Here is a 24520-nt window from a genome sequence, read left to right on the forward strand (position 1 = left end):
AGCACTAAAAACTTAGCAATAGTAGAAACTTATACATACTTAGCACTTATGATGATTAGTTTTGTAGGTATGACTAAATCAGAAGAAACATAGCACATCAATTTAGCTGGAACTTGCTTAGAAATCATAAACATTTCTAACTTTCTATCCCTTAGACAAAACCCAGGAATTGAATCCCCTCAGTCTCTCCACTTTGTAGATTCTTGTCACGTAAGCGATGTGAGAAACACTGTCTCTGTTACTAGAAAGCAGGCTGTGGGTCTTTGTACCTGGATGAAGGGCAGAAGCCTGACCTATTCATTGAGAAGAACCAGGCAAGTTGAAATCTGGCTAAAATAGCAGGTCTTGAGATGCTCTTACATGCAGACATATAGGATGCTGAATCTCGTCTGGCAGCTTAGTTGAAGGGCAGGGCTGGAAGCGATGAGTCGGAACGGCTTCTTGCTGGTGTGAATAGAATCTTCTGAGATGATCCCCAGGCCCCTCTTCCTACTGATTTTAAGAGCTTCATGCATATGAAAACAGGGACATTAGTCTAATTCTTATTGATTCTTCTTTCTTCACTTTGACTGCTTGAGCCCGCTCACAGTTTGGCTCCTCCCCCCCCAGAGGGCCATCCTTCTGCCACATGGCAGCTGACCTGAGAGTTGGCTTGCATATGATAAGGTCTCCTCTCAGGACTGGAGGTTGGGTTGCAGCTTCAGGTCGCTCTCCACACACGCAGGCCTGCATTGTCATGTTCTTTCTCTAATTGTTGAGAGAAGATTTCATTATTTAACAGAGTCAATGTGCTTGACACAGGAGATAAGTCATTTACATATTGCAACTTTGTCAGAAATTCAGCATCTCTGTATTTCTGAAATAAATGCAAGAATCAATTTTGCTGAATGGACAGTAGTGAAACTTATTGTTTTATTCCTACAGCTCTTCTACTTCCCCTAGGTTTTCCCATCCAGCTCTTTGAGGTACTTCCCCATTTTAACAAAGTTAGTTTCCCTGAAGTCTAGGACCCTCACCTTTGAATGAACCCTCATCTTCTACACTCTAATACTGAACCACACCATCCTTTTCTAAAGCTGATGTCCCCACAGCTCCAGTCATCCCTCTTGTCCACAAGGGACACTGATCCTAATCATAAGATGTAGCTCTTACTCTTTTTGTAAATGAATCAACTTGCAACGGTTTTACTTGCAACATTCCATACTCCCAGGCAGTATGGAGAGTTGAACATCAAACAATTGCTCAGAAATGCTCTTATATAAAGGGTTCCGCAAATCTTACCTAATCATCTCTATGAAAAATATAGCAAACCGATTACACTTCTAGACAGAATGGTCTGCTGTCTGTTTAAAAAGAAAATGGGAAGGTAAACCTTGAACAATATTAAAGAGATCCCTTAATTTACACCCAGAGTTCTCTAGAATTTTTGAATAATAGAGTTTTAGCCTTAATTATAGCCTTTCTGTAAAGCGCTCTGCAGACAGATTTATTATTGCGATTGGGCCACTTTTTTCATTTCTTTTCCAATCTATGATTAATAAATAATATGTTTGAGCTTGCATAAAGTTTCTGTGTACCAGAAAAAAAAACACCTTTTTCAACTTAGCAGGCCTTCTCAAAATCTAAATTCCAGTGCTTGACCAAATCCTTTACTCCCTTTCCTTTTGGATTGGTTGTAGAAGTGCTACATTTTTCAAAAGCATCAATAGATCTAATTTTCCCTTACATCAAACTCTTAGATGAGGCAGAAAAGGAGGAATGAGTCTGAGAAGGGGGAGTAGAGAAAGAGATGGAGGATGGAGAAATGGAAACTGGGAAGGGAACTAAAAGAGGGAGATGGAAGCTGAGAAGAGAGAGGAGGAGATGGAGCCTAGGGGATGAGAGGGGGAAGGAGCATGGTAGAGACTGATAACTGCTATACTTCTTCTCTCAACAAAGTACTTGTGTAATTTTGAAAATGCTAAATTACGTGTATTTTTGCATTTGCCGACCAAATCCCTCCCTAGAAATGCCTCCACAAAATGCCTCCACAAAAATGTAGGTAAAAGTAAACGCATTGTTTCATAATGCACCTATCTTTATCCACATGGAGGATGGGCAATTTTCAAACAGCCTGTTTACCGGAGTAAATAGCTTTTGAAAATTGTCCACCCTTCCCAGCACAATCCTAGCATTGGACACATACCCACATACAATTCGCAGTCAGCATCCCTTATGCTAGACAATTTTCAGGGTCTACCTACTGAAGTGGCTTAATAATAATGCATGCATTAAAGCACAAAAAATGTTTGTTTTGGTTAACGCAAAATTGTGCAGACTTAATGCTAAAAAAAATGAAAATGAGCTGCATAATATGCAAATGCATGCTAAACACTATTACTAAACACTAAACACTAAACCGCTATTTGTAGCGATAGTTACTGTTCTTTGTGAACCGGGGTGATATGTATATTATACAGGAACCTCCGGTATATAAATTATTTTAAATAAATAAATAAATAAACAGTTCATCAATTATTAATGCTGGTTAGCACAAATTGTGTGAAGTAGCATGATATGCACTAACTCACCCGTTGTTTGTGGATCTATGGCAAGTACCTCATTCCAGAAGACCTCACTTCCCAAAAGTATACATAATCACCTCTGGAGGACCCCCTCGTATAGGCTCTTTAGTATATTGGGTATTAAAATATTCCAACACCAGTGCTAGAATCAATGCATTAACTCAGGTTAATTGTTGATTCTAATTAGGGATGTGAATTGTGTGCCCAATCGTTTTAACAATCGATTTTGGCTGGGGGGGGGGGGGGAAATCTGATCGGCATGGTTTTTTTTTTGTAAAAAAATCGGTTTTTCGGTTAGTGAGTTGAACAAATTTCTCACAAGAGAAAAGTTCAAGATGGTCTCTCTGGGTTTGCTAATCACCCTCCTCAGAGGAGATGGCTTTGCTCCCTCGACCATAAGGAAGCTCACATAGCCATTCTCCCCGGCCACAGGAAATACCTCCACTTTGTGGTGGGGAAGGCTCATTTCCAATACAGGGTGCTGCCCTTTGGGTTGGCTTCCGCCCCCACATTTTCACCAAATGCTTGGCAATGGTGACAGCCTACCTCAGGTATCGATCAGTACATGTGTTTCCGTACCTCGACAACTGACTGATCAAGAGCGACTCCTGGGCAGGAGCCCTGAGTGCACTGGCTCTGATGATGCAGGCGCTACAGACATTGGGGTTCGTTATCAACTATCCCGAGTCTCATCTCTGTCTGTCTCCTCAGCTGGACTTCATAGGGGCCAAGCTGGACATGGCGCAGAAAAAGTAATTTCTGCTCAGGGATCGGGCTATCACCCTCACCTCACTAGCCACCTGTGTCCAGAACAGTCAGTAGGTATCTGCCCACCTTCTGCTCCACCTGCTAGGCCACATGGCAGCTTCCATCCATGTGACCCCTCTCACCCACCGTGCATGCAGAGGGCTCAATGGACCTTGTGGTCCCAGTAGCAACAGGCCTCCAGGACCTCAAGACTCCTGTCACAGTCATGGACCCTCTGCGAGCGTCTCTGTCTTGGTGGGAGAACCTCTCCAATTTGGAGAGGGAGCTTACTTTCCAGGTTGCTCCACCTCAAGTGATCCTTACCACCGATGCCTCTTCTCAGGGCTTGGGAGCCCATGTGGAAGGGATCCACACACAGAGTCTCTGAACCACCAGCAAAGCCCGCTGTCAAATAAACTTCCTGGAGCTTCAGGCGATCAGATACACTTTGGGCGTTCAGAGACCGTTTGTCACACAAGCATGTCCTGATCCGGACGGACAATCAGGCTACGATGTGGTCCATCAACAAGCAGGGCGGCAAGGATTCATTCCTCCTCTGCCACGAGGTGGTTCAGGTGGAACTGGGCCCTTTCACAGGGGATGTCTCTCCAAGCTACATACCTACCGGATCATCTCAATGTGCTGGCAGACCACTTAAGCTGCTCCTTCCAGCCACTCGAGTAGTCGCTCAACCAGGAGGTAGAGGCCGAACTATTTCATTGGTGGGGTATGCCAGATGTGGACCTCTTTGCCTCCCCTCAGAACCACAAGGTGAGCAGGTTCTGCTCCATAGTGCCGGGGGGCAGACATTCAGCTTGCGATGTCTTCTCCTTCCAATGGGGCCTGCTATATGCATATCCCCCTCCACCACTCCTCTTGAGGATGCTGCTGACGCTTCAGCAGGACAGAGGGACCATGATCCTCGTGGGCCCCTCTTGGCCCCGACAAGTTTGGTTCCCGCTCCTGCAGGACCTGTCGGTGCAAGCACCCATCCGGCTAGGGACGATGCCCAATCTCATCTCACAGAATCATGGCGCTCTGCGCCATCCAAATCTCCGGGTGTTGGCCCTGACAGCTTGGATTTTGAGCACGTAGCCCTCCAGCCCTTGGCGCCCTCAGACTGCGTCTCCCAGGTTCTGGTGGCGTCCCGGAAGCCTTCCACCAGGAAGTCCTACAGCTTGAAGTGGAAAAGATTTTCCTTCTGGTGCGTAGGACAGGTGTGTGGGACAGGATTTAGATCCTTACTCATGTCCCCTTCCCCGGCTGTTGGACTGCCTGTGCAGACCAGCTCAGATTGCACATTAGCACTATTAGTGCCTATATAATTAGAGATAGTTTCAATGGATAGAAATACTGTACTACTGAACTTTAGTCATGAAGAGGATAAAGAGGATAATTTTCAAAGCCAGTTCTGTGGGTAAAATAGTGCTTTATCTGTGCAAATAAGAACATAAGAAAATGCCATACTGGGTCAGACCAAGGGTCCATCAAGCCCAGCATCCTGTTTCCAACAGTGGCCAATCCAGGCCATAAGAACCTGGCAAGGACCCAAAAACTAAGTCTATTCCATATTACCATTGCTAATGGGCGATTTGAAAACTGTACGCCCTATGTGTGTATATGTAATTTTACCTGCAGTGGGGTGAGGTTGGGGCAGGGTTGGGGTGAGGTTTGGAACTAAATGTATAGCAGGTATAAATGTATGCAGGTAAAAATACCGGCAGATTTTACAGTAATGAGCATTAGTTTGAAAATTACCTCCAAGGAGGATAACTAAAACATGCGTGAGCATTCCCTTATACGCAGCCATTTGGACGTGCATGTACATGTATTTTATATCGTATGTGCAGATGCGCGCACATGATATAAAATACACATCTATCCAACAACATGTTCACGTATCTAAAAGATATGTGGCATGTATTTTCAACATAGTCGGATAAGTTTTGACTTATACAGCTAAATGTCAGCGAAGGACAGAAAAGTCCCAACAAAACGCTACTTATCTATTAAGTTACATTGTTTTAAGACTTACCTGGCTAAGCAAGATAGCTAGATAAGTAAAAGAAAAGCACTACTTAGCCTGGATAATTAAGGTAGCTAAATAACTAGCATTTGAAGACTTATATGGCTATCTTACTTATCCGGCTAAGTAGCACTTTTTAATACCTGGATAAGTGGTGGCAAATCCTTCATTTAGCTGAATAAGTCAAAATTTATCCAGATAAGTGAGTCACATCTGCTATGTGTGTGTATTTGTACTCCTAATTTTAATCATTTACACGAGGAAATTTAACTTGCATATTTTCCTTTGCATTTGTTGGCTTTTACATATGGAAATCATCACATTTATAACATGCACACATGAGGGAAATTACCAGTTTAACCAATTTGTCCAGCAGTGCGTCCAGTCTATCTCTAGGCCATCAAGACCCCCTGGTTCTTCAGCCTGAACGCCCCCCAGTTTTCCCAAACCCCTCACCCAGTCAGTATTTGGCTATAAAGAATTTAATTCTGACTTAAACCTGATAATTAGCAGGTATAAATATACGCAACTAACAGCTGCACGCACGTCGTTTTCACAGGCTATAAAATAGCACCTTATAAGTGTACATGTTGGCCTCACCCCAGAATGCCCCTGGCCAACCCCTAACCCACCATTTTTTATATGAGACTCCTCCATGCTAACTAGTTACGCAACCCCCAGGGTCGGCGTCCAACTTATTAGAGGGACAAGTGGCGTTCAGCCACACGAGATGGGCAGTGAAGTGCCTCAGGGATCTGTTTTGGGACCCTTACTTTTCAATATATTTATAAATGATCTGAAAAGAAATACAATGAGTGAGATAATCAAATTTGCAGATGATACAAAATTGTTCAGAGTAGTTAAATCACAAGCAGATTGTGATAAATTGCAGGAAGACCTTGTGAGACTTTAAAATTGGGCATCAAAATGGCAGATAAAATTTAATGTGGATAAGTGCAAGGTGATGCATATAGGGAAAAATAATCCATGCCATAGTTACACAATGTTAGGTTCCATATTAGGTGCTACTACCCAAGAAAGAGATCTAGGCGTCATAGTGGATAACACATTGAAATCGTCGGTTCAGTGTGCTGTGGCAGTCAAAAAAGCAAACAGAATGTTGGGAATTATTAGAAAGGGAATGGTGAATAAAACGGAAAATGTTATAATGCCTCTGTATCGCTCCATGGTGAGACTGCATCTTGAATACTGTGTACAATTCTGGTCGCCGCATCTCAAAAAAGATATAATTGCGATGGAGAAGGTACAGAGAAGGACGACCAAAATGATAAGGGGAATGGAACAGCTCCCCTATGAGGAAAGACTAAAGAGGTTGGGACTTTTCGACTTGGAGAAGAGACGGCTGAGGGGGGATATGATAGAGATGTTTAAAATCATGAGAGGTCTAGAATGGGTAGATGTGAATCGGTTATTTACTCTTTCAGATAATTGAAAGACTAGGGGGCACTCCATGAAGTTAGCATGTGGCACATTTAAAACTAATCGGAGAAAGTTCTTTTTTACTCAACGCACAATTAAACTCTGGAATTTGTTGCCAGAGGATGTGGTTAGTGCAGTTAGTATAGCTGTGTTTAAAAGAGGATTGGATAAGTTCTTGGAGGAGAAGTCCATTACCTGCTATTAATTAAGTTGACTTAGAAAATAGCCACTGCTATTACTAGCAACGGTAACATGGAATAGATTTAGGGGTAGATTTTCAAAGGGGTATGTGCGTACCCCCCGAAAACCTGCCCCAAACACCCCCTACGCGCACCGAGCCTATATTGCATAGGCTTCCAGCGCGCGCAAAGCCCCGGGACGCACGTAAGTCCCGGGGCTTTCCTGGGGGGTGGGGGGGGGCGTGTCGTGATCCGTGCCTCATCCGGGCCATGTCCGGGGGCGTGAAGCGGCTGGCGCGTCATCCGGGGCAGGGCTGCGGGTGTGGTTTCTGCCCAGGGCATGGCCGCGGCCTCCGGACCAGCCCCCGGACCGGAACATGGCGCGCGGCAGCTGGCCTGGCACGTGTAAAGTTATGCCTGCCTTGAGCAGGCGTAACTTTCGTGACAGAGGTAGGGGGGGTTTAGATAGGGCCGGGGGGGGGGGTGGGTTAGGTAGGGGAAGGGGGGAAGGTGGGAGGAGGCGGAAGGAAAGTTCCCTCCGAGGCCGCTCCAATTTCGGAGCGGCCTCGGAGGGAACGGAGGCAGGCTGCGTGGCTTGGCGCGTTGGCTGCCGATTTTGGGCAGCCTTGCGCACGCCGACCCCAGATTTTAATGGATGCGCGCGTATCTATTGAAATCCCGCGTGCTCTTGTTTCCGCCTGGTGCGCAAACAAAAGTACGTGTGTGCGCAAGTTTATGAAATCCACACCACAGTTTTTTGGTACTTGCCAGGTTCTTATGGCCTGGATTGGCCACTGTTGGAGACAGGATGCTGGGCTTGATGGATCCTTGGTCTGACCCAGTATGACATGTTCTTATGTTCTTATATTTATGCACCATTACTTGCACGTGCTCATTTTTACATGCTCAGCTCTATTAAAATTCACCTTTAATTGTTTAAAATATTAAAACTGTATTTCTTCATACTGTTTACTCTAAAATAGCTTAAAATTGTTTAATTATGTTGGAATACATTACTGATCCAGTTCAGAAACATACATCATATATGATTTCTTTCTCAAGATTTCTGTTCAATATAGATGCAAAGGATATTGAAAGCTGACTTCTTAATTGTTTACCTTATAAAATGAATGAACACTTCTGTAAGCAGTACTTTGTGTCCTGATTATGTAGGGAGAGCAAGGAAATGCGGGCCAATCAGGCTAAGATTTCCATGGAGAACTGCAAAGCCATCAGCCAGGACAAATCCATCAAAAACAAAGCTGAAAGGGAAAGGTAAATTCAAAATGTCTCTTGTGTGACAAATCAATACAGCTCTTGCAGAGAAAATATGCTCTGACATGGGAAAAATGTTTTAAAATGTGGCTCGTGCATGAACAACAGCATTATTGGTTACTGTATTGTCCTTTTTGTGTACACAGTGAACATACAGAAGCTTAAGTGGTAGCTTCAAGCAGGTTCCTTGTTGGTAAGAGCTTAGTCCTGAAGCATTAGGATAAAAGTAATAAGAGGCAGATTTGCGGTCTGATCTGGTTCTGGTGTCAGATGACAGGCAGTACAGCACATCAAGCAGGTAACAGGATTTAACCAAACAGGAGGCTTCTCATATACAATCTGAGCTTGTTTAACATTCTGGTACTCTAGCAGTTCTTTAAGGGATACTCAAGATATAATGTGAAGTCAGACATATGCAACAACTTACAAATGTTTTCTTTTTGTGTTCTCTTGCTATGATATTTTTAAATTTTTTTTAGAATAAGTAGCACAGCATTCCCTAAACACCTGTTTTGGTGGCTATTCTAAGGTCCGGTTTTTCCAATCTGAATAATGCATTAAATCTAGTAATAGGCATTTAGACACTGGTAGCACTGAGGGGATAAAAGCATAAGTATACATAGACACACGTTTTATTTGTATTTGTAGGCGAGTCAGGGAGCTAAACAGCAGTAACACAAAAAAGTTTCTGGAAGAGAGAAAGAGGGTAAGTATTAATTATCTCTTTACTAATGAATACAAGGCATTTGTGTCTTTGTAGTGAGTTGCAAGGCAGATGAACGTATGCCGGGCTTTCTCCCACTCTTCCTTTTGTGCCTTTTACAAGTAACCTTCCTCCTTCCCATTCTTCTCCCACTGCACAGTCTCCTCCTTCTCCTCCTCTTCATGGGATGTCATCCATTCTGCTTGGTACCACTTACCTGGAGAGCATTGTGGAATGAAGCCCGTTACAGAACAATGAATAAAATAAACTGTACACGCTAAACACATTTTGTTCTGTCTTCAGACTTTTTGTGCCCAGTAGCACTGTGTTCTTCCCGGTGACTCTTACATCACGATACACAGCCAAATGTGACTTTAAAAAACAAACAAACATATTTTCACATTGTAAGCTACCATTTTATCAGCTGATTTTTAGTGATTAGAAATGCATGATGAAAATAGAATTTGGACAGGAAAAACATGGAACAAGAGAGCAGTGATGGAAGGATGGGAAGAAGCAATCATAGACCCTCCACTTAATGCAAATTACATTGTGTGCATTAAATGCACCGTTTAGGATTTATCTGCCTTTTGATTAATAAAATGGAAGTAAGGAAATAAGAATACATGACAGAAGGCATATTAAAAAGATTTCTCACTCTTATTCTGTATATTTTAGGGTTAGTGACAGACCACAGACCTCATTCCCATATAAGAGGATTAGTTAAATGATGCCATCAAATAATGTTAATAATAGTTTTACTGGGGGGTTGTATCTATCCAGAAGTTTCTTTATTGTATATAGGACTCTTACAGCTTTTTCTTGCAGTATCTTTATAGCCAATTTAAAACTACCAGATGTACTTAGTCTTAGACCAAGGTTTATATATATATTCTAAGAAATGTTCAACCTATTTAGGAAGAATCTGAATTCATGTTGGAGACTATTTTGTTTTGTTTTGTTTTTTCTGTCTTTTCAAGGTTTTTAATTTTAGGGCCCACCGTGATTTGCAGTAGGTATCTAGCAGGTTTAGGTTCTCTTGTATACTACCTTGAGTAGGGAATAAAATGACCAGATCATTTGTATATAGCAGGCATTTGATCTCAGAGTCATCTGGTTTTAGGAAAATCAATACAAACAAGAGATGGGTGAAATCAACCAATCCAAGAAAATATAGAAATCACCCCCCCCCCCCCCAAAAAAAAAAAACCCAAAAAAAAACTATAGACTATGAAGACTTGAAGTACTGGGGAAATTTTTCAAGGTTATAATAATTTTTATAAGATTTTTAAAATATTTTTATAGAAGGTAATGTTGATAAGCAGGAAAAAACCTCAGAAAGCACTGCTGGAAAATTTGTGTCTCTTATCCAGCTGTGATGTCTCCACAGGAACAAGCTCTGGCAACTGACTGCTGAGGCTGCCTCAGTATAAATACAGGTCTATGCAGGAAAGAAGATAGCCACTGAGGGGAAGCAAAAAGCACAGAGTTAGAAGCACTAGATAAACATTTCAAGAGACTCACAGAGCCACCTGCAGGCCAGAGGAGCACTTAGCAACAGAGCCTTATAGTATCCACCCCCACCCTTCAGGGATGGTCTTAGCAAGAGAGTTCTTCAAAAGATGAGATGCATCAAGGTCAGATGCTTCAACCTCAAATCTTTCTTTGGGGACTTTATCATAAGGCTATGTAGTCTCCTTGGAGGTAAACTGCTGTGAAAACGCATCAGCCTTAGCATTCTTCAAGCCAGGGTGAAAAGAGATAATAAACTGAAAACGAGCAAAGAACGTGGCCCACCAGACTTGCTGGGATTTATACATTTTGCAGCTTTATTATAAAGTTAAATTGTGTAATCCATAAGGATTGTATTCAGAAAGGTGGCTCCTTCAAGCAGGTATCTCCACTCCTCCAAGGCCCATTTAATAGCAAGAAGTTCTCAGTTTCCCACATTCACAAGAGAAAACTTTCAGGAGAGATAATCATACAGATGGAGCCAAGAATCTGGATCAGGTCTTTGTGACAAGATTGCACTTGCGCCAACCTCAGAGGCATCTGTTTCTGTGATGAAAGACTTGGCTGGATCAAAGTGATGCAGGATTGGAGTGGATGCAAAGAATGACCTGCTGAGCTTTGAGGTTCTATTAATTCTTTGGTATGCCTTTATATGTAAGGGAAGTAAATGGAGCTTCTACCTTGAAAGTGCCGATAATAATTAGCAATGCCCAAAAAATGTTGAAGCACCTTAAAGCCCAAGGGTACCAGCCAATTAAATACTCTAGTTACCTTATCCAGGTCCATCTTAAATCCTTGAGCCAATATTACATACCCCAAGAAGTGGACACACATTTCTCAATCTGGTGTAAAGCTGGTGCTGGCAAAGATGAGAAAGAATCTTATACTGTCTATGGGTAGCCTGTTCTGGGGAGAAAATCAAGATATCAAGGTAGACCACAAATGTATAGAGAGAAGAGGTCTCGAAAACCATCACTGACAAAGGCTGGAATACAGCAAGAGCATTATAAATTCAAAAGCCATGACTATATACTTGTAATGCCCATTCCTAGTATTGAAGGCAGTCTTTTACTCATAACCCTTTTGCCCCACCCCTCAAGTCCAACTTGGTAAACATTTGTATACCCCAGAGTCTGTCAAAGAGTTCAGAGATTAGTGGTAGGGGATAATGATCCTTAGCAGTAACCTTATTGAGGCCCCAGTATTTGATACAGGGCCTAAGGGGTCCATCTTTCTTTTGTACGATGAAGAATCCTCTGCCGGCAGGGGACTTTAATGGTCAAATGAAGCCTCAAGCCAGATTTTCTTGAATGCATTCATATATGGCCTCAGTTTCTGGACTGGATGAGGGGTATGTCTGGCAATGTGGAAGGCATAGTTTCAGGAAGCAGTTCAATGGTGCATTCATATTCCCAATGCCTCTGGAGCATCGCCGCTTGCGTCTTGCTAAAGACAAATGCAAAAACATGCTACTGTGTAGGAAGGCTACAGAAGTTACAAGAATGGGAACTAAGAAAAGAAGCAAGAAAGAAATCAAGAAACAATCTGTCCTGAATAACAGTTGATGATTAGGTTATGTAACTGAGGCCAAGGTAATTCCTATAGAACCGTACAAGGAAGGTGATTCAAGAACCCAAAAGCAAATGGTTTCAGAATGCCACATACTCACTAAAAGATTCAGATCCACAGTGACACATTGGGCCTCTCATTGATTCATGGGCTGTCCATCAATGGCGGCAATTGAGACTGGTGCAGGATTGGATTGGATACAAATTTCATGCTGACAGATAAACTCCAGACTAATGAAATTGCCCGCTGTCCCAGAGTTGATAAGGGAGGGGGTCTCTGCTGATCCTGAAGGCCAATGCAAGGATACTGAGACTGAGAGATGCTAAGTCACATGACTGGAGGGACACATCAAAAAGGTCCAAAAGAATCTGTTTCTATGAGGCTGGTGATGAACATGGACTAGACGGAAGAAAATAAGAAATTGCCATGCTAGGTCAGACCAAGGGCCATCAAGCCCAGCATCCTGTTTCCAACAGAGGCCAAACCAAGCCACAAGAACCTGGCAATTACCAAAACACTAAGAAGATCCCATGCTACTGATGCAATTAATAACAGTGGCCACTCCCTAAGTAAACCTGATTAACAGCCGTCAATGGACTTTTCCTCTAAGAACTTATCCAAACCCCTTTCGAACCCAGCTACACTAACTGCACCAACCACATCCTCCGACAAACCCCAGAGCCTCATTGTGTGTTGAGTGAAAAATAATTTTCTCCAATTAGTCTTAAATGTGCTACTTGCCAACTTCATGGAATGCCCCCTAGTCCTTCTATTATTCGAAAGTGTAAATAACCAATTCTCATCTATTCGTTCAAGACCTCTCATGATCTCAAAGGCCTCTATCATATCCCCCCTCAGCCATCTCCTCTCCAAGCTGAACAGCCCCAACCTCTTCAGCCTTTCCTCATAACGGAGCTGTGTTTATGTAGGCAATTTCTGACTAAGTGTCTGGGGTCAGCACAGTAGAGGGAAAGTCCCAGCTGCTTCCTTCAATTTTTCTCTGTTTGGGAAAGGTGACTAAAAATATGGCCCACTTCCTTAGATTTCTCAAGTAGCAGAACAAGATTTGCCTGTGGAGCTAAGTGGGGCTTTGGATTCATAGCAAAATACTGGAACTCTGATTGATATTCATCAATATGGATATCCAGACATAGACACAAGGAGATCAAGGCATCCAACTCTGAATGCAGCTCCCTGCAGGTCAATTCATCCTTGATCCGATCCATTAATCCATTCAGGAAGGCCATGACAAGAGCCTCATTATTCCAGTGCATTCTGCTGCAATTGTGTGGAATTCTAAAAAGTACTGCCCCACAGTACAGGTCCCTTGCTTCATGCAGAAAAGGGTTTGTAGAAGCTGAAAACAAGCAGCCTGGGTCATCAAAAATGCCTTTAAAAGCCATCACAAAAGCATCAGAGTCTGAGTTCAAGGGGTACTTTCTTTCCCAGAGTGGGGATCCCCAGGTCAAAGACTCCCCAGTTAGCAAGGATATTATATATGCCACTTTTGACTTATGGTCAGGAAAATGGGAGGCTTGCAGGGTAAAAACTAAAAAGCACTGATTCAGAAAGCCCCAGCAGGCTTTTGGATCTCCAGAAATGTGCAGAGGAGTTTCCACCTGAGGATCCTTATGTGTACACTCCATAGCTGCAGGAAATATAAGAGCAGAAGGCAGAACTTGCTACAACAGTGATCCAGGAGGACCCTGCAAGGAGATTTCAAGTAAAAGCATTTACTTATTCCTGTAGGCCTACAACATATTCCTGCAAGCTTCCCAGGCATTGGTTCAGAGCCTCCAGGAGCTTATCCTGGGCTGCAAAATGCGCCACCAGCTCAGTTGGGTCCATATTGTCCAGAGCTTGATGTGACAATTGTAGTCTGTGGGTTGCCCCAGAAATGAGTGGCCTATTCCCAGGAAAGTCAAATCCAGGCCTGTAATGATAGATGAATTTCTATCCAGGCCAGACACCTTCCCTTTGGGTTGATCCCTCCAGTGCTGGTGACCAGCAAGATATGAGAAACAGGGGTAGCCCCCAACACAAACAAGGAGTGAGAGGCCTGAAACAGGGTAAGGAGCAGGAACACACCAAAAATCCAGGAGCCCTGGAAGGAGAACAAACCGGAGCACTGAATATAATGAAGTCTTCTGTAAATAGGAGTGGAGCCAGAGTACAAGGACCAGAAGTTAGGACCAACCTCTGGCAACTGACTGCTGAGACTACCTCAATATAAGTACAAGTCTGTGCAGGAAACAAGATGGCAGCTAGGGGGAAGCAAAGACTAGACAGACAGTTCAAGTGGCTCACAGTGCCAACTGCAGGTCGCAGGAGCACTCGGCAGTGGATCCTTATAAAAACATTCTGCAATCTTTATCCTCCTATAAAAATCCCTCCTACATTATTGGCTAACATAGTGGAATTTAAAGAGGTTTGGATAAATTCCTAGACAAAAAGCCTATAACACATTATTGGCCTGTTGGACTAAGGAATTAAATTGCTAGCCCTGGGAGTGAGCTTCAGGAAATAATCTACTTATGGAATTTGCCAGGTACTTGCAACTTGGATTGACCACCATTGGAGGCAGGATGCTGGGCTCGATAGACCTTAGTCTGACCTAGCTTTGCACCTATGTTCTTAAAGCAGAATCGGGTTAAATAGTTTTACTAGTGGTTTCTGGACTTATACACTGTTGTATTTGAGCATTTCATTTAGTATCCTATTAGGGCCCTCTGCTTCCTGTTCCAACCCAACCCATCCCATCTCCTCCCAGTCAGCTGCACAGAACAGGAGAGGAGGGGATGAGGATGGAGCACGCATAGAGCAAAGAAAAGATACTCTGCTTCCAAATTCAGCCTGTCCTCTACTGTCCTCTGCAGAGAGTGGGGGGGGGGGGGGAGTGGATGGTAGGGTTGCGGGCAACAGCACCAACAGTGCCTAGAGGCAGCAAAAAAATTAGACCTTTCACTGCTTTCAGGCCCACAAGGATAATGTCCCCATGGGACTGCTCAGGGTTTCAAAATAGTCCCCAGAAGTTATAAATTGAACTGATCAAGTACAAACTCAGAGAAACTCTGAGAGAAGAGTGGCAAGGAGGTAAGAGTGGTCAACAGTGCTGAAGAGGGTAATTTGTTTATTACTCTATTTGTTAGGATAGACAAATTATAAAAAACATGATCTTATGCCTTTTCAGTTACAGTCCCAACACTGTGGACGACATTACAAGATAGACTGCAGGCTGAATCAGATTACTTAGCATTTAGAAAGTTGATAAAAATTATTCTTTTAAAGCAAACATTTGATAATACATGTTAGGCCCAAATTCCAGCAGTATCATTGAATTAATTTGACACTTAGGGGGTAATTTTCAAAGGAGTTACGCGCATAAATGTAACTACTATTGTAGCAATTTTCAAAAGCCATTTACTCACGTAAAGTGCACTTATGCGAATAAATCCTATGGACGATTCAATGGCATATATTGTAGCAATTTTCAAAAGCCCACTTACTCGAGTAAAGTGCATTTACATGCGTAAAACCCAGATTTACGCATGTAAATGCTTTTTTAAATCTGGCCCTGAGTTTTTAGTCAGTTTTATTGTTTTTATTCCTGTTTAATATTTGTATTTTGTGATATTTTTAAAATTATGCATGTATAATTGTGGTCTGCAGTAGATATGGACTTGGATTTTGGGACCATAAATATGACAAATGAAAGAAGCTAGAGTGTTGAGCTCTAAAATGATGGGCATGCAAATAGAGTAGTAAAGTATAAGATTACCAGAAATAAACTATATTACTAAGAGATCTGTTAATTAAATGAGAAGGAAGCAGTAAAGTCTAGAAATAAGGAAGATATTTTGAAGATTCTTGGTGGTATTTCTGCTTAAAGATTAAATTCTGATAGATCGCCTGGGGCTGAGATGTTACAGGCACTGGTTTTACCCATCTTTTACTGCTACCACTGCACTTTGTTTTCCTTCCTATTCTCCTGAACCTCGTGGACTCTAAAAGAATGGAGTCCATATTCCCTGGGCCATGTTACGACCGTGTTTTGTTACTGTACAGCTCCCTTGCTTATTTTATTCACTTTGTAATACAGTAGAATTAGATGGGGGAGTAAATAGTATGTTACTCATAGCATCTGGTGTGCCACAATGCTTAATCAAGAAAACCCACGTCTTGCCCTAATGTCATGTAGTGTAATGTACCTCTGCACTATCTCTTATCTTTTACTGTTAGCTGGCAATGAAGCAGTCAAAAGAAATGGATCAGTTGAAAAAGGCCCAGCTTGAACATCTGGAAATCTTGGAAAAGCAGAATGAGCAGGTACAGTATGGCTAAAAAAAACAAAACAGGACATATTATAAAATTAAGGCTTATCTCCATTTATAGAGAAGCTGAACATTTGGGTGTTCTAATACCATTTTTAGTCTGATATGTGATTCACTGCGTAAGCCTCAGAGTTGTTTTACATACTTAGCCATGTGCTTGTTGGAAAGCAGCCTATACTGGTGAAGTTATTGGACACAAGAGAGATTGTTTGGCACAATAGATAGTTGTAGTAGAGTATTGCAAATAAAAGGAAAATTGCAGCACTGTGAATTGTGTGTCTGTATATTTTCAGGAGCTCAGCTTATTAGAATGCACAGCACATCACACTGCTGCTGCAAATAACCCATGCTGCTACTATCCTTCAATTACCTGCTGCCAGTGAGCAACAAAAAGCAAGACAAAGGAAAACTGAAAGCAAAATAATTGGCAACAATAAATAAAATCATTTTCAAAATAAATCCTGCTTTAATAGTATAGTATATTTAGGACATTAACTCCAGTACTACCACCAGAAGGGAGAACTATTTGTGTCTGCAGAATGATACCATGCATGGACTGATCTTCCCTGAAGGGGCTATGCAGGGTGGGAGCCCAGTCTGAGAGATTGAAGGACTGGAAAAATCACATGACATCTCATTTTTATAGAGAGGTTTGCCTCAGATGTGGTTACAGTATAGTTCTAATATTTCCACAATGGTATGCCATCCCAGACTTCAGATAAAATCCAGCCTTTGTTAATAAAAGAGACAAGTGTTCCAAGTTCTCTAAGGAGAAAGGGTGACATAACCCTGGAACAGTGGGTGGTTAAAGGACATCTTTGAAGACTGATGAAGCTCCTTAAGTGATTCCAAAAATGTTAAGCATTAATATTCATTTGAAAACTTGAAATCCCTTGTTTAAAAAGTGTATTAACTAACAGGGTCATTCACCAATTTGTGATAAGCCATAATGCATGCGATAAATAGCGTATCGCAAATTGCATATGCAAATTTCATATTAATATTAAAGTAGGCGGAGTATGGGCAGGATAAATATAAAATAGGGCTGGTTAGCACTTCCTAAGATCCCTTTCACACATTATACGGGTTTTTATCGCGGCAAATAACTACACCTTTTTTCTTGGCGTTACGGGCAAAAAAATAACTGTCGCATTCAGTATCATGCAGCACGCTATTATTGCAGTGTGTATCATGCATGAAAAAAATGCCAAACATAACAGCAGCCTACCAGGTAGCTCCTCAGCTCTCGAGCAATCCAGGAATAATATGAAAACCTGCAAGGGGATCTGGATCCGATCACCCAAAGGTCCCACGCTGTCCCTGGCCTCACCAAACTCTTGGCCACCCTCCATTTCACGGCAAGCGGCTCCTTCCAAACCACAGTAGGGGTCATGGGGGGGGGATGTCCCAAACCACTTTCTCATGCTGTCTCAGCCAGGTCATTGAAGAAGTCACTGACCGCATTAATTGCTATATCAAATTTACTCACGACCATCAGAAGTTGATGGACTTGTTAGATAGGTTTCTATACCTTCGCACACTTTCCAAATGTTGGAGCTATTGACTGCACTCAAGTGGCCATCATTCCACCCTATCAGAAGGAGGAGACATACCATAACAGAAAGCTCTTCCACTCCTTCAACATCCAAGTGGTCTGTGAAGCTGGAATGAGCATCCTGGACATGGTGGCCAGGTACCTGGGAGCCGCACACAATTCCTTTATACTTAGGCAGTCGGGCCTCTGACAATTTTGAGGCTGCCCTGTATGATGACGGTTGGCTTGTAGGTAAGACACAATTTTCTTTGTAAGTTATATGTCTGCCTATGTGTATGTGCATAATGGCACCAAAATGGGGGGCGGATGTGGGGGAGGACTGATTGGTGAATTGTCAAGTGCCTTGTATTCACGTATGGTGGCCTTTTTGTCCCCATGTTTCACAAGCTGACAAAATGAATCCGGGCAAACAATGCATGTCTACATTATCCAAAAGGCCCCATTCCTATCCTACCCTTGGAAGGTTTTACAATGTCGCTGGTTAATCTCTAGCTTCACCCATCCACACCGCCAGCACAGCACCATCTCGTCTGGGCCATTACTAACGGATCTGGAAGATTGTCGCACATTGTTTCGATACAGCTTTACACACCGGTTCCACAACCATTATCTTGTGCATGTTGGTAGGTTGCCATATTCCCTGTGTGTGGGCTTACTAATGAGTTTCTAAGGAGGACAGAATGCACAGCTGCCACATTTGCATGCACAACATGAAGTACGACTTTTATTGCTAACACAGGTATGTCCCTCTTATGTATCTGTGCAACGTTGTCAGCCAGCTATACACCAGTAGCCTTTGCTGGGTTGGGAGACATATCACATTTTCTATTCATGAAGAGATGAACTTCTTTAGCCTCCAGCTAGCCAGCACATATAGTGGCCAACATTATGGAAGGCCTTTAGAGCATGCCAAGCACCCTTTAAGGCTCAGCAAGGTACAGGCTACCTTATGCAGTCTTACTGGATGCTGTGGTTTGGCAGTCACAGTAAAAGAAGTGTGTTGCCTACCTAGCATGGTATCACTGAGAGCCATCACCAACGGACGTCATTCTACTGCTCACATGTGGATGACAGAGTGCCATAAGTGTGATGGCGGCCCATATGGACCGCGACCTTGGAGAGCTACACCTCTACAAATGCTGTAAAGCTGAAAGAGCACTGAAGGTAAACCACGCATGGGAAAGTAACAGGAGCACAGTTTACTGTTTGAGTGACAGAAAAAAATGTTTACACCTTCATTCATAAGTGCTTAAAGGTGTGCAGGTGAAGTAATAGCTCTGTACTGAGTGTGCATACAGTCACATGGGCATTCCCAGACCAACTTCACAACAGTGCCTCAACAGTTAAACAGCCAGTGTACACTAGGATTTATAACTGCATACCTATTTGCAGCATATATACATGTCAACCTCATCTTACTGCCATGGCTGCAGGTATAGAGAGTGTTGTTTTTGGTTCAATAAAATGTTTGGAATTGTGCTGAAATAGGAGCATGTACATACTTAAAAAGCTGCACAGGATTTTGGTGTCCATAAAATTGGAGCTACAAGGCAACAATAGTGCACACCTCACACAGGTGTTGGATCACAGCTTCCCTTACAGCATTGCTGAAAGCAACTTTGCTACCTGGTGCAGTTTTCTGTATATGCAAAGCTCTTTCAAAGGTAGCATTCCTCTTTGCATGCCTACACCCATGAACTACTACTACACCAAGCTAGGCAATGTAGTAATATTTTATTGGAAAAGGTGAGGGCCTTGCCTGTCGTGATGTCATGTAGGTGTTGTTGCCTTCTCTGAGACCCAACACGAGGACGCATGTCCTGCTCCGTGAAGGCAGGATTGAGAATCTGATTCTGTCTGGCCTTCACTTGCAATTTCTACAGACATGGCACCATGACAGTATAGTTTATAACCACTATTACCGCTGCCACATCGATCTTCATCAAACATTCACATCATACAGGCCAAGGGTTTATGTGTGTGCCAAACTCCTGCCTTAAATTGATGAGTTCTTAGCATGATGATGCTTTACACGCTGCATGTGCAGAGAAACCAGGTGCAAGGTTGTGTGTGTGTGTGGGGGGGGGGGGGTTTGCTGTTGCTTTACTTGCCATGTGCAACATGCATTGCGGAACTCCTGTTACATAGTCCCTTTTTGCTCTCACGGTTCTCATTTGCCACCTGTCCATTGCTCATATCATGCACAATTCACATAGAGGTTGCCACATCAGCCCCTAGTTATTTACACTCAGTCTTTGCTGTGTAGATGGTAGGACAGTACGCCTACCGTCTTTCTCCCATATGAAGGACAATACATTTTCAGTGCAAGCCTTGCTGTGGTGCGCCTATATCTGCCTACAAATGGAGGGGCCAGCATTTCCTAAACACTGTACAAACTTCACTTCTACAGTAACCAAACATTCACTTCTACCTATGCTGTGTACTTGATGACTCTTCAAATACATTGTCAGCTGCTGTGTGACAAGTAGGAAGGAGGAGTAAGTGACTAGTGTGTGGTACACAATGTGCACAGGTGCAGAGTACAGATTGTAGAGTGGTGATGCTGGTGCAGTGGACCAGGAAGACTTCCACAGACTTCATACTGTAGTGTCCTGCCTTTTAGATCTGGATGCTAGCTGTAAGCTCATCCTTACCTTACACGTATTATACAGACCCCCAAGCTATGCCAATGCAGGTGTGGGAGCCAGAGTGTTGAAGTCAGCCTGATCCCTAGCACCAGCAGCACCCCTCTAGGCCCTCTGGTGGTTGGCCGTGGACATTGTAGAGCAGATGGTATTCCCTCATTCCTCATCTCTACTTGTGACCCAGCAGCTGACAGTGTGTAGGAACACTCAGCAAATACACATCGTATTAGGTTAACTGTGTAAGCTACAAATGTATCTGGTCACATACCCTTGCATTCCTTACCAAAATAATTGACCAGAAAATAAACTGTTGTGTCATTGTGACTCCAAGTTTGGTTTCACAGCACCCAAGCTGTACATGCACACTATATAGGGGGTAATTTTCAAAAGGAGTTACACATGTAAATGTAACTACTATTGTAGCAATTTTCAAAAGCCATTTACTGGAGTAAAGTGCACTTACACAAGTAAATCCTATGGACAATTCAATGGCATATATTATAGCAATTTTCAAAAGCCCACTTACTCAAGTAAAGTGCATTTACTCGAGTAAAACCCTGTTTTACTCGAGTAAATGCTTTTTAAAATCAGGCCCACAATGTGTAAGCCATGAAGGTAGTAAGCAGGTAAGATACAGGTGCATCTAAGCAGGAGTAACCAAACAGAATGCTGTGTGAAGAAGGCAACAAGAGGCAATAGTGAAGGTCCCCAGTAATGAGCTTCTTCTTTACCTCTGCCTGTCTTCCTTACCAACAGACACGCAGCTTTCATTCAGGCCGATTCTGTAAAGTGCGCTCAGCTGAAAGCACTATTTAACTCGCCCTCGGATTTGCATTTTCGACACACGTCCACTACCCCTTATACTGTAAGGGGTGGAGCACATTGAAAACGCACGGCAACCGCCCCCCCCCCCCCCCTCAGAAACTAATAGCGTTCATCACATGCAAATGCATATTGATGAGGCTATTAGTTATTCACACAGGATACTGAAAGTAAAATGTGCCGCTATAGTAGTGCTGTAACGTAACAGTTATATTCAGCACTACTATATGCTCTGAAGCCAAAGGCCTCAGACAGTCCATGTTGAAAGAGCGCACTCAAAATGGACAGACTAAGGACCACGGCAGCAAAGTTCAAGTAAAGGCCCCAGACAGTCCTTGCTGAAAGCGTGCACTCAACGGGAACAGCCTAAGGGCCATGGCAGCAAAGTTCAAGAAAAAGCAGCTGGACCAGGACAGTAGAGCATAGCAGCATGGAGACAGGAGGCCCAGGTGAAGACACAGCAGCATGGAGACAGGAGGCCCAGGTGAAGCCACAGCATGGAGACAGGAGGCCCAGGTGAAGACGCAACAGCATGGAGACAGGAGGCCCAGGTGAAGCCACAGCATGGAGACAGGAGGCCCAGGTGAAGCCACAGCAGCATGGAGACAGGAGGCCCAGGTGAAGACACAGCAGCATGGAGACAGGAGGCCCAGGTGAAGCCACAGCAGCATGGAGACAGGAGGCCCAGGTGAAGACACAGCAGCATGGAGACAGGAGGCCCAGGTGAAGCCACAGCAGCATGGAGACAGGAGGCCCAGGTGAAGACACAGCAGCATGGAGACAGGAGGCCCAGGTGAAGCCACAGCAGCATGGAGACAGGAGGCCCAGGTGAAGACGCAACAGCATGGAGACAGGAGGCCCAGGTGAAGACGCAACAGCATGGAGACAGGAGGCCCAGGTGAAGCCACAGCATGGAGACAGGAGACCCAGGTGAAGACACAACAGCATGGAGACAGGAGGCCCAGGTGAAGACGCAACAGCATGGAGACAGGAGGCCCAGGTGAAGCCACAGCATGGAGACAGGAGGCCCAGATGAAGACGCAGCAGCATGGAGACAGGAGGCCCAGGTGAAGCCACAGCATGGAGACAGGAGGCCCAGGTGAAGACACAACAGCATGGAGACAGGAGGCCCAGGTGAAGCCACAGCATGGAGACAGGAGGCCCAGGTGAAGACACAACAGCATGGAGACAGGAGGCCCAGGTGAAGACGCAACAGCATGGAGACAGGAGGCCCAGGTGAAGCCACAGCATGGAGACAGGAGGCCCAGGTGAAGACACAACAGCATGGAGACAGGAGGCCCAGGTGAAGACGCAACAGCATGGAGACAGGAGGCCCAGGTGAAGCCACAGCATGGAGACAGGAGGCCCAGGTGAAGACGCAGCAGCATGGAGACCGGAGACCAGAGCCCTAGGTGAAGCCACAGCAGCACAGAGAAAGGAGGCCCAGGTGAAGACGCAGCAGCATCGAGACAGAAGCATCAGTAGGAGATGAGAGGCGATATCAGCATCCAGAGCAGATGAGACATGATGAGAAGAGGCAGCAGCTGCTACAACACAGGATAACACTTTAAGGAAGATGGAATATAGGCAGATCATGGAGGAGAGCTATACAGTTAGTCTGCAGCACCTGAAAAGCACAGTTGAAACTACCTTCTTTGTACCGACACAGGAATTCTGTAGTGAGGACGGGCCCAGCAGGCTTCTTCCATCTAGCAGGCACAGGAACTCTGTAGTGAGGATGGGCCCAGCAGGCTTCTTCCATCTAGCAGGCACAGGAACTCTGTAGTGAGGACGGGCCCAGCAGGCTTCTTCCATCTAGCAGGCACAGGAACTCTGTAGTGAGGACGGGCCCAGCAGGCTTCTTCCATCTAGCAGGCACAGGAACTCTGTAGTGAGGACGGGCCCAGCAGGCTCTTCCATCTAGCTGGCACAGGGACTCTGTGCAGAGCCCAGGCCGGGCTTGTCATGTAAGTGTGGTTGTATGACCTTAGAGACCACGTGGCTATGTACGTCATGGCCCCTTGCCACGATGTGGCCGGCCTGTTGGTGGGGGCACGAGTTTGAGGGGGCCTACCCCTTGCCTGTCTACCACCTCGGGGACTACTCTGTGGTGTTGATTCCATTGATGGCACTGAGGAGTCAGAGGCTCTTTTATCCTTTGTAAAATCTGTGTCAGCACATTGGTAAGGGGGTTTATAGCTCCCATCAGTGTAGAAACATTGTGGGTTTTGGCTGCTGTTTGCTGTTGCAGAATCCGGTTTTGTCTGTTTATAGGAGCTCTGGTGATCTACTTGCCTCCTTTGCTCCTGTATGAACTGTTCAGGTGGAGGGGGGGGGTATGCTGATGGTGCAGGTGCTGCTGGCAGTGGCTGTGTTGGTGGTGCTGGGCTTTGTGGCTGCAAAATTGGCATTAGTGGGCTTGTGACCTCCTCCTCGTGGCTGATTATTGGTGGTTCTGGATGGCCCTGTGGTGTGCTGACTCTACCTTCACCTGATCCAGGAGGAACCCACTCCAGGCTATGCTATTATAAATTCCTACCACCACCACCACAACAACTACCCTCCTCTCTTCTCTAAAACACGCCTCGACACTCCCTCAAAGAGACAGCTTCAGGCTGTATATATAACCTGCAAAAATAATGTGCTGCATGATGACACAACGCAGTACACGATGAGATAGCACTGCGTGCATTATCGTTGCAACACGTGCAATATTTTGCTGCGTGCGATTAAATTTTGTCACGTGCGATTAAATTTCACAGCATGCATTATTTAGCTATGGCCATCACATTATCCTAACCACACCCCTTTTTTTATCACGGGCACTATTTTTGCTATATTTATAGCATTTTGATGAATCTAAGCTAAGATAGGTATGAAATCTCAGTTTTTGCATATAGAGTGAATTTTGATGTTTAATATGTAATTCTGCCAGTTATTACTACCACAGTTTGCTGTAGGGTAATAACAAGACATTTTACCATATGGGCAATATGTCAATATAGTATTCTTATAGGAAAGGACTATAAAGCTGAGCAGGAGATGTGAATGGGCAGACTGGATGGGCCATGTGATCTTTATATGCCATCATGTTCGATGTCTCTTCTCTACTTCCAGTTATACAATTATTTTAAAAGAAATACAAGTTAAAA

At 44.0% G+C, this 24520-nt stretch overlaps 1 protein-coding gene and 1 long non-coding RNA gene across 3 annotated transcripts in view; one reads left to right on the forward strand and one right to left on the reverse strand.

Annotated features, from left to right (window-relative positions):
• LOC115086969 lies at positions 1-23086 on the reverse strand. Its single transcript, XR_003855376.1, has 3 exons — positions 23019-23086; positions 8075-8218; positions 1-747 (listed from the first exon to the last, which is right to left on the reverse strand). It is a non-coding gene; the product is annotated as an uncharacterized LOC115086969 (long non-coding RNA).
• Positions 1-24520, forward strand: part of PLCB4 (phospholipase C beta 4) — an 855807-nt gene that overhangs the window by 803282 nt on the left and 28005 nt on the right. For both annotated transcript variants that reach the window (XM_029593509.1, XM_029593508.1), the window contains 3 exons: positions 8130-8231; positions 8880-8937; positions 16255-16341. In XM_029593509.1, the coding sequence (XP_029449369.1) occupies positions 8130-8231; positions 8880-8937; positions 16255-16341 (247 nt within the window). The remainder of the gene's footprint in view (positions 1-8129; positions 8232-8879; positions 8938-16254; positions 16342-24520) is intronic.

The sequence above is a fragment of the Rhinatrema bivittatum genome, chromosome 3 (assembly GCF_901001135.1).
Source record: "Rhinatrema bivittatum chromosome 3, aRhiBiv1.1, whole genome shotgun sequence".
Taxonomy (NCBI): domain Eukaryota; kingdom Metazoa; phylum Chordata; class Amphibia; order Gymnophiona; family Rhinatrematidae; genus Rhinatrema; species Rhinatrema bivittatum.